General features: G+C 41.9%; 1 protein-coding gene across 4 annotated transcripts in view; it reads right to left on the bottom strand.

The window, feature by feature from the left end:
- LOC103739936 (chondroitin sulfate proteoglycan 4-like) overlaps positions 1-11224 on the bottom strand; it is an 83860-nt gene that overhangs the window by 55888 nt on the left and 16748 nt on the right. For all 4 annotated transcript variants that reach the window (XM_029567059.1, XM_029567061.1, XM_029567060.1 and 1 more), the window contains 2 exons: positions 4390-4553; positions 136-3696 (listed from right to left, as the gene is read on the bottom strand). In XM_029567059.1, the coding sequence (XP_029422919.1) occupies positions 136-3696; positions 4390-4553 (3725 nt within the window). The remainder of the gene's footprint in view (positions 1-135; positions 3697-4389; positions 4554-11224) is intronic.

Here is an 11224-nt window from a genome sequence, read left to right as displayed (position 1 = left end):
AGAGAGAGAGAGAGAGCTATTTACAGTACCAAGAGAAAAAAACACAAAAATAGCAGTCTCAAAAGTTAACACATGTATTACTAACCCTACTGGCCTAAGACAATAAGAATGCTCAGTACTCAAGATGACACCTACCTCAAGTCTCCCCCTACTCAGTTTTACTGGCTTTCCTTCTTCAACTATAAGGCTCTTGCTATGCAGAATCTGAGTGTGATGTTGGTGACCTTCCAAGGACACTCGAACACAGATGCTCACATCTAAATATATATTCTTAACTTTTACTGTCAAGTTAAACATATCGATGTTGCCATCACCATCATGCTTATAAACCACGTGTCCCTGTTTCAGGTCATGCTGAGAAAATGAGTGAGACACGGAACTGTTGACCAGAAGTCTGCCATGCTTTGGGGGCCAGATGATGTAGAATTCAACCTCATGGTTTGTTCTGACATCTTGGTTTGTAGTGACACTCAGGTTGGCTGTTGTGAAGCAAGTGTCCTTCCCTCTGTGCACAAGCAGCCCTGTGTTGTTGACTATGTGGACATATGGCTCTGACACACTGACCTCAAGAAGAGATGATGTGTAATGGACACCATCTGTCACAAACATGAGGAATTGGGCAGAGTCTGGACCAAGGTGCTTGAAGAGGACACGCCCTTCCTGAAGGTCCTCTTGTCTGAACTGGTAGAGTTTCTGAGTGGGATCATTTGCTTGCACTAAATCTCCATTTGGGATGCCACGACGAGTGTAGAGCAACTGCCCATCATCAAAATCTAAATCAGGATCATGGTAACAGAGGTCTGCCAGGGTCAGTAAGCGCTGACCACCCCGCACAACATGAAAGACCTTATCCACCACACGCACTGGCCTCTCATCATTCTTTAATGCAACAGAAATGGTGACTTTGATTTCTGTAGACAAATGCTCAGAGTCAAGACCTCTGGCCCCTCCCTGTTGCCCTGAACTTGTGGCAGAGGCCACAACAAAGAATTCATCACAGTGGGTCTCAGAGTCATCATGAACATACATCAGCCTCCCCCCTATTATGTCTTGATCTGTGAATGTGGCGATAGTGTCATCACGTCCCAGAGAACCAGAAGAGCTAACCAACTTCAGCTCCCCATGCTGAGGACTCTTGGTGACTTTATAGTGGATGATCTGATTGTCTAAGGTTTGAACAAATAATTCTGATTTTGTAATTACTGTCCCTTCTCCTTCTTTTACAAGTAGTCCTGTGTTTGTTAAAACAATATGTGTCTTATCTGCTTTAAGGTTTATCATGAAGATATAATCTTTTGATTCTATGTGTTTTACAACAATCAAAAAACTAAAACTATCCTGTAAATCTTCCCTGGACCTCACCTGAGGTTCATAGCTTATCTTAGAGTCTGTAATGTTTTTTTGACTGAAAATTGAGCTTGCTTTTAGAACTTCATTGCTGAGTAGCAATTTTCCTTTCTTAGGTGGGATCAGTAACTTAAAATATAATTCCCTCTCGGCTATTTCCACATTCCCTGCTATAGCCTGCAAATGATAAGAATCCAATACTTTCTTGTTTGTGTTAAGAATCTCTAAAGGGATATTTTTCAGAAGTATAAGCTTCAGCCATTGGACAGTCACAGGAAACAGGAGCTCTTTGCTGACTTTTCCTTCTACTTTAACTCTAAATTTAAAGTGATCTGTAACATTTTCTTGCTGCAGTTCTTTGAAAGAACTATAGTACCGGATCTGACTATGATCAACAGAATGTTGAGAAAAGGAACTAACTTGTTTCCATTCTCCATTTGATCCTCGACGCTGAATTTGACCAAACTGAGGTGGATAAGTGATGTCATAGCAGGTCTCCATCTCATGTTGTTCACCATTCACCTCCACTGACAAGTTACTCTGAGTAATCAGGACAGCACCACCCTGTGGTACCACTACACCAGTCCTGGCCACTTCAAAGTCCCAAGGAACAGCCATGATCCGCAGTACCACAGTATTACTAACCAGCTCACCATCACTTGCTCTCAGAACAATTCGAGAGTTCCCATGACCCCCGTGCACATAGAAAATATTGCCATCTCGTAAATCCACGTATGTAAAACCATTAATGGCTTTCCCGGGATTACTGGCACTTTCTACAAACCCAGTCTCTGAATTGAAGTTGCTAAGAACTGAAAACCCCAGACTCAGAGAATCTGTGTCAGGGTCTGACACCTGTATCATATTTGGGGTCAATCTTTTCTTAGAGTTCTCAAAGAGGAGAAGCAAGTTTCCTTCTGGGAGCTTAAGGTGCGGAGGATCATTCACTGGGATGACAATAATGTTAAACACATGTGGAACATGGTCCTGCAGGTGGGATAGCACTGCCTTCTGGCTTCTGGAAAAAACCAAAAATGTAAAAGAATCTGTAGGTTCTTCTGAACCATCATGGATGTACCATACTTTCCCTTGCCTCAAATCTAACATAGTGAAAGCCTTCTCCATTTCTTGCTCAGGCCAAACATCTATTTGAAGAAACCCATGAGCTGGCATTTCCTGTATTTTAAGTAGTATTTGAGAATAATTGACACCCAAATCCATGAATTCCACATTCACTTCTATATGCCTTTGTCCCAGTAAGGCTTGCCCACCTTCTTGGACTTCCAAGTTACTTAAAACCAAAAAACGTCCACTTTCATCTTGAAGAAAAGAGCTGTGGGCACCAGGAACGACAGCAGAAGGGGATGGAGCAGGCTTAAGCAGGTCTCCCATGGTTACAGAATGATCTGTATGAGCCACACTCTCACTTTTGCACCCAGCAGAAATATCTTTGGAAGCAAGCGCATCCCTTAATGCTCTCTTTTCTGAGTTGGCTTCCAAGTCTGTTAGGCAACCTTTGAGAGAGATTCTGTGAGAAGATTTTCCAGACACAGAGGCAATTTCTAATCTCCTCACTGCTTCCCACATTTGGTTATTCAGACCGCCCACAAATAGGGGCCCTTCAGACACAAACAGTCTGCTTTGCAAAGGCAGTGAGGTCCTTGTCCTTTGCTCATCTATCAGGAGGTCCAGATACCTTCCCGTGACTCTGAGTTGAATGATGTGCCACTTGTTGTCACTAATGAAGCTAAAAGAAGGAAGCTGAGTTCTAGTTTCACCCCTTCCTACATGAGCTTTCAACAGACCATCATGTATTTCTAAGGCAACAAAATCTTTTTCCCTCCCTGACTGAAATAAAAGCAAGGCTTGTTTGGTTCCAGTTTGCACAGCAAATCTCAATGTCCCTTCTCCTAGAACCTTCCATTCTGGAAAAATGACATAGGATCTAGAGCTGAAAAAATTGATGGCCTCATTCTCTCCAGCAAAAAACTCATCACTGCACCCCAGCGACACCTCATAAACCTTCTTAAAACCAGGGTAAGACCTGAGGGATGCAAGGACCTCCTTCTGGTTAAACACCACATCCTCCATACATCCGCGAAAGTTGGGGGTCTTTCCATCTAAGTAAGGGACACTGAGTCCTCCACGACCGCCTATGTAGACTCCATAGTTAAAGATGAAATTATGGATCCCACCAGCCACTTGGTCAGTTGTCTCATAACGTTTGTCAGTAACCAAGAAGATATTATTGTTGACATGGTACAGTTCCACCAAATGCCAAACCAAATCATCCATCCGAAGTCTTTGCTCAGAAAGAACTTGTTCACCTGTTCCCAAATTTACTTTCACCTAAGAGAAAAGAAAAAGCAGTAATTAAAGAACCTCATCAAGATGTTCAACCCATAGTGTTTTAGTTAGGAAAATGGAATTGCTATAGTTTATTCCCACTAAAACTCAGGTTGAGGTATAAATCCCAAAGCAGCAGTGTTCAGAGGTGGTGAGGCCTCAAAGAACTGATCAGGTTGTTAAGAGAGATCAATGCCTTTCTTGAGAGTAGTTCTCTCATGAAAGTGTATTAGTAACTTTAAGAGTGGGTTACTATAAAGCAGGCTTGCCTCTTGTTTCCTCTCTCACCATGGGCTCTCTTCTACCATGGCCCTCACCAGAAGCAAAGCAGATGCCAGCATCATGTTCTTGGACACCCAGAACCATGGTCAAAAATGGACCTGTTGCTTTTATCTTTGTAAATTACTCAGTCTTGGGTATTTTGTTATAGCAAGAGAAAGGGAGGGACAGAAAGAAGGAGGAAGGGAAAGTGTATGTCATTTGGGCATGAAAACTTCCTAAAGTTATAGATTATTGAAGTAAAAAAAAATTAGAGTCAGAATATTTAAGACATGTTAGCAAAACTGGAGAAGGTCCCACCCTATGTAAATGGCACATCACTTCATTCTAGTAAGAAATAGTTTGTTCTCTTTCTTACTTTGTTCTGTCTAGTAATTGAATGCTTACATGTTTTAAAGATTTTTTAAAAAATCCTACCTGTAATGTTCCTGACAGAAGTTCTATTATGCAATAGTCAATGTTCCCAGCTGCAAGAAAAAGTAACCCCTGTGGCTTGCTGGTTTGAAATTTTAATTGAAGAGATAACTCAGAGGTATCTTCTATGATGTTGAGCTCCACAAAGCTTTCACCATAAAAAGATGCTACAGAGAAGAAAAAGTAGAAGTCAGTAAATTTGCTATACAATGGCTATTTCACTTTATATTCTCCTTCCCTTTCCTAGACCAACCCTGCTAAAGAAAGCTGCCTTGACAAGTCCATGCCTGCTTTCTGAGTGGCCCATAGACTCAACATGGAAATACCAAGGCTGTTTCTCTCACCCAATGCTGGACAGTTCTGAAGGGCCATCCCTTCGACAGAACTGTCCAAAGGGGCAGCCAACGCTTTCACTGAGGCTGAATTGCTACCCAAATGCTCCATCTACCCATCTGCTTCCTTCCCTTCTGCAGGGGTTGATTTTAAGTTCTCTCTTGTAAATCGCCTGCATTTTAAAGCCCATCTCAGATTCTGCTCTCCAGGAACCTAACTGGTACTGGGAATGACCAGAGAAAATAGACATTGGAATGGTGTTCTAGTTTGTTTCTCCATTGCTGTGACAAAACACTCTGACCAATACCAACTTGGGGAGGAAAGGGTTTATTCGGCTTACATCTCCCAGGTCACAGTTCATCAGGGAGCCCAAGGTAGGAACTCGGGGCAGGAACCTGGAGGCAGGAGCTGGAGCACAGGCCATGGAGAACACTGCTTACTGGGTTGCTTCTCTGGCCCATGTTTAACCTGCTTTCTTATACAACACAGGCCCACCTGCCCAGGGGTGGCTCCACCCACAGTGGGCTGGGCCCTCCCACATCACTCAATACTCAAGAAGATACCCCACAGACATGGCCACTGGCCAGTCCAATGGAGACAATCACTAATTGAGGCTCCCTCTACCCAGGTATGTCAAGTTGACAACTAAACCTATCCAGCACAAATGGGATTTGAAATGACAGTTAGGATGCTATCAATAGGGATAGGAAGATCACAAGAAACCCTAGCAATGGCTGTTAAAATTTCACTGGCTGTGAACTGGTATGAAATAGTAGTGCCAGAGAGCATGCTAGTCCAGCTTTGAAATATTAAGCAATGAAAAATATGGGGCAAATATGAAGTGGACAGTGAAACTGCGTGCCTGTTGAGAAGCGTGAAGCTTTGGAAAAAAATAAGCTGGAAGAAATCAGTGTTCATAATTTCCTGGGAGTTCTCCATGGTAAAATACAAAGTTCTTCTCATTTCCCACAGGAGGACAGAGGAAGCTAAGACTCATATCAAGGAATTGATCATCAAAAAAGTCACAACTAAGGGACAAGCTTGCTCTGACAAAGCCAAAGCTCTGGTTGGAAAAAAGTGGGATCTTGCCATTTGAAACTGGAAATCAAGCCTGATGCATTCAAGCATCTGACTCCCAGGCCACCTCTGAGACTACAGAACTGGACTATTCTCCTATGAAGGTCAACACTTTCCCCTCAGAGTTGGCAGAAGCCTCTGTCTCCACAATACAACGTGGGACCCCTGAAGGGCCCCACTGATCCTCCCAGCCGCAGGATAAAAAATGACAGTTAAGTCACAACCCAGCCTACATGTGGTCATGTCTGACTCAATAAGGGATAGATAACGCAGCTGCAAAGAGAGTGTTCGTGTGATCTCCTTGAGTGCCTCTTGACAGTAAATAAGTAACTGCAGTCACCATGGCTTTAGAAGTGCATAGTGGCAAGGGCTCAGACCTTCGAGATGAAAGCTGAAGTTGTAGCATCAGGCAGTTACTGAAACAAGAAGAGATGTCAGAGGACCTACAAAGTATCAGTAGGAACATGAAAATTACTACTCAGACACAGCTCCGAGAATTTACAGGACAAAGTCAATTCAAGAGATGCAACAGGCAGACCCTGAGATACACTGCTTTGATTAAAGACTTTAGCCCCTGGCTGCTTTGAATGCTGTTGGAAAATAGCCCTCAGGCTTTTTAGAACTCCCTTCAAGTCCAACTGAGGCTTTCATTGAGGTTACATTAAAGGTTGGCTTCTTTCTTTCCAGCCAGCCTCCTTTTCCTTTCTTTCCTTTCTTTTCCCCAGAGGTTGACCAAGAACACTTCCTAATAAAGTCAGTGCATATATATCTCCCTCTCAGAGTCTGCTTTGGGGTTAGTAAGCTGGGATCCCTGCCTCTCCTCTGTACTCTTACAGCACTGGGCATCTTTATCCTATCTGTTACCCTGTACTATTGAAATTACTGGTTGTATTAGTTATCTTTCTGTTGCTTTGATAAACACCATGACCAAGGCCACTGATAGAAGGAAGAGTTTCAGAGGGATAAAAGTCCATCATGGCAGGGGAGGCTTGGCAGGAGGCAGCCAGACCAGAAAGATGAGCACTCACATCTTCAAGCAGACACAGGAAATAGAGCCAAACTGGAAACAGGCAAGCTAATGCCCACCTCTGGTGACATGCTTCCTAAACCTCTCAAAAACAGAGACATCAACTGGGGACGAAGTGTTCAAACAAATACCTGGAATCTATCGGGGACATTCTCATTCAAACCACCACACTAGTTTTGTATTTCTGAAAGTCAGAGACTGTACTTTTACATCTTTGTCTCTCCAGTTCTTAGCACAGTATCTGGAACACAGGGAATGTAACAGATTCTGTGTGTTTCTCCGAGACCCCTGTAACCAGCTGCATGTACCCACCCTTCAGCTGCACACCGCTTCATACAGAAACTCCATGAAATCACACCAGCTAACCTGGAAGGCAACAGATAGCCAACGAATGATCAGAACAGAATTTGGTGTTGACATTCATTATCCAGAGCCCACTGTGGGATAAAGCTGAGAGTGTGTCCTCTGAAATGACATCTCTGCTACTCCTGCCCTCACCTGCCCCCCTTACTTCTTTCTCTTCTGGGAGAAATCACTCAATGATTCACTTGCACAAGGACCCCTGTCTCAGGCCCTCTTGCTAAGGAATCTGACCTGAAAGAACAAATATGCATTTATTCAACCAAACTAAACTGATGTAGTAGACCCCTCACTCTACAGTTGCGTAAACTTGGATCTGGAGAAGCTTAGGAATTTAGGTAAAGTCAACAGTTAATTAGAGTTAGGACAAAAAACAATAGTCTAGTGTTTTCACCAAAGTATTAAGTTCATACAAAGGTGACTATGACCCCTGCAGTGTTCTCCAGAGATTGTAAGCACTCTTCTTGCCAGTTAAAATGCTCACTAAGGTGGAAAGGACAGACTTCTTCAAGAAACTCACAGCCTCCTCACCCCACCCTTCTGAGCTGGACCCTCCTGAGTCCTCCCATGTGCCTGAGGGGATTCTATTACCTAGAGTTTGCAATTACCTTTTTTCAGAGAAAAGGTGATACACTTTGCAGGCAGTCTCAGTGCACAAGATGGCCAAAAAATGAGCCCACACTCACCAGTGCTTCAACAAGGAACAGCCAAAGCAATAACTGAATAGCCATGCTTTGAGGTGAGTGACCATCGGAGAGCACTGGACCTCAGCAAGAGTCTCTCCTTTGACTGCCAAACGTTCAAAGTCCTTATGAGACCTAGGGTGACAGTACAGAAAGAAAAATAAAGCATCCCAACAACTGCCACTAGACTCACCAGCCAGAGAAGGTGGGGCTTGCCTTTGCAGAGAAAGAATGAATAGGAGTGTCCTGGCAAATCCATAATGCCCATTGCTGGCAGATTTGGTTACTGGAAAGCATCATAGCCACCAGCGCTTGCAAGCTAGTTAGGGAAGCAAACTGGAGTCTGTACAAAGTAGTTTTACTTTAAAGGAGGAATTCACACTGGTCTCTTCACAAACTCCCACAGCCCAGGCTCCCATGACTTGGCACCATCTTAAGAAAGGAGATCTTAAGAAATTTATTGTCTAAATTAATACTGCACTAGAGGATACAACCCCCTGGGCATTTTCATTACTGGGCACCACCATCATTCCACTGGTGTAAGAGATTACAGACTCACAGACCTAATTTCATCAAGCACAGCACCTGTAACCCTAGCATTCATTGGGAACACAGGAATGGCCAGTCATATGTGGACTCAGGCCAATGCCAGAACTGAAGGCAAGCATCCACATGGTCCCCACCATGCATCTACCCTGTGCTGAGCTTGGTTCTTGCTCCTCTACCTTTGGGGCCAGAATTCAATGTCTCACAGCTCCATTCCCATGATGCCTCTGGTTGCATGTGTTTCTAACCTATGGTGCCCAGCTATTTATTATATTAAGTGCTGTGGGTCCCTCTATCATCATTACCTTGCTCCTCACCACCTTTGGCTACATGCACTACTCTTTCATCAGACCGCAGTATGATCACTCCAATTGTTGGAGTGGCCACACCATAAGCACCCTATACCCACGGTTGTGTACACCAAACCTGCCTGAGCCATAAGAATGTTCCCACTCCTGCACAGCCATCAGGGAACAGTGCTTCCCTTTAACTCTGCCATATCATGTTGTACCATAACTATTGAATATACTCAGGGAATCAATAAAGAGATTACACTATAGTGCCCAGCTAGAACTAATGCCAAGATCGCATTCCAATGTAGAAGGAAAAGAAATTTGGAAAAAAGAACCATGAACCATGATAACATGATGCTCTGTAGAATACATAATTTTCTAGTGACAGATTCCAGAAGAAAGAACAATGATGAAATGTCTGATAAAGAATTTAAAAGAATGATGATAAGAAAGCTCAATGAGATTCAAGAAAATACAGAGCATAGAAAGAAGCAAACCCAGAAAAATAATGCATGACATGAATGAGAAATTTGGCAAAAGAAAATATTATATATATATGTGTGTGTGTATATATACACACAATAATAGAGTTTTATTCAGCAATAAAGAAGAACAAAATAGTGTCATTCATAGGAAAATGGTTGGAACTGGAGAGCTTCATGTTAAGTGAAGGAAGTCAGACTCAGAAAAACAATGTTTTTTTCCTCTCACATGCAGAGTCTAGAATATCGATGCAGATATATGGCATGATAATAGGTGGGGGAGGCTATTTGGGAAAAGGAGGCCAGTGAGAGGGAGGCAGTGATGGGGGATTGGTGAATAAGAGAAAAGCACACATGTACACACATGAAGATGTCATCATAAAATTCATCATTTTGTACAAGGAATATAAACTAACAAAAATTAAGTCTAAAATCTAAAAAGCATAAAAATGAAAGTCACTAAAAATAGAAATTTTTAAAAAAGAATTAAGCAGGGATCTTGGAAACACAGATCAAAAGTCAGATAAAAAAAACACTGAAAGCCTCCACAACAAGCTAGATCAAACAGAGAAAGAATATCTGAACTTGAAGACAAATCTCTCAAAGGATTTCTGTCAGACAAAGAGGAAGAAATAGGAAGAGGAAGAGGACGGGGGAGGGTAGACAGGGAGAGGAGGAGGAAGAAAGAAGGAGGAGAAGACATCAATGAAGAAGAGACAGCCCTCATGAACTGGGGCATCATTAAATGTACAAATATTGCCACCTGGCAGTACTTAAAGGAGAAGAAAAACAGGAATGTATGTAAAGTCTATTCAATGATATAATACCTGAAAATTCCATAATATTGGAAAAGATATGGATGTTCAGTTACAGGAGATTAAAGGACCCTGAATAGATGTGATCAGAAAAGATTCTCACACCAACATATTATAGTAAAACTGTCAGAGAGAAGGCAAAGAGAATTCTAAAATTTGAAAGAGAGAGGGACCAAGTCATGTTTAGGAGAATGTTCATTAGACCAACATAATTTTTTTGGAGACAGGGTCTACTATGTATCCCAGGCTAGCCTTGAACATAAGATCCTGTCACAGTCTCCTAAGTACTAGAATTATAGGTATGTGCCACCATGTCTAGTTGCCAAGAGCAGATTTCTAACAAAAACTTTATAGTCAAGAGGGAATGCAATGATTTATTCAAAACTCTGGAGAAAAATTTAAACCAAGACTACTAAATCCAGCAAGGCTATCCTTCAGAAATAAAAAAATTTTAAGATAAGCAAACACAGAGGGAATTCATCACCACCAGATGATACTAAAGGATTAGAGAGATGGCTCAGTGGTTAAGAGCATTTGCAGCTCTTGCAGAGGACCTGGGTTCGATTCCCAGCACCTACATGGCAGTTAAAAACCATCTGTAACCCCAGTTCCAGGTGATCCAATGCCCTTTTCAGACCACTATGTGCACTGTACAACACAGGTGCACCTACCTACACGGAGACAATACACTCATACACATAAAATAAAAACAATAAATAATTTTTTAAATGCTTAAGAGAGTCTCACATCCAGAAGCAAAAGAGATGGATAACTACCATCAAGAGAACACGTGGAAGTATAAAATCCATCAGTAAAATAAACACACAAAAGAGAAATGGAAAAGAAGCAACTTTTATCAACCTAATAAAACCACCAAAAGATGAGAGGGAAAACAAAGCAAATAATATTCAAGACAAATATAAAAAATTAACAAATTCAACAAGAATAAGTCCTTACATACATATAAAAACCTTGAATGTAAATGACCTAACTTCCCCATTAAAAGATAAAGACTGCCTGAATGGATTTAAAAAAATAATGCCTAATGATATGCTGTCTAGAGAAACTGGCTTCCCTACAGACTGAAAGTAACAGCATGGAAACAGATACCCCACAAAAACAGAAACCATAAATATTCAGAAATAGCTATTCTTACATTAGGCAAAATAGACTTAAAGATAAAAACAGAGAAAAGAGGCAAGAAGGTTATATATAATGATCA

The sequence above is a fragment of the Nannospalax galili genome, unplaced genomic scaffold (genome assembly GCF_000622305.1).
Source record: "Nannospalax galili isolate Female #2095 unplaced genomic scaffold, S.galili_v1.0 scaffold339, whole genome shotgun sequence".
NCBI lineage: Eukaryota > Metazoa > Chordata > Mammalia > Rodentia > Spalacidae > Nannospalax > Nannospalax galili.
This window is presented reverse-complemented; position numbering and strand designations above follow the sequence as displayed.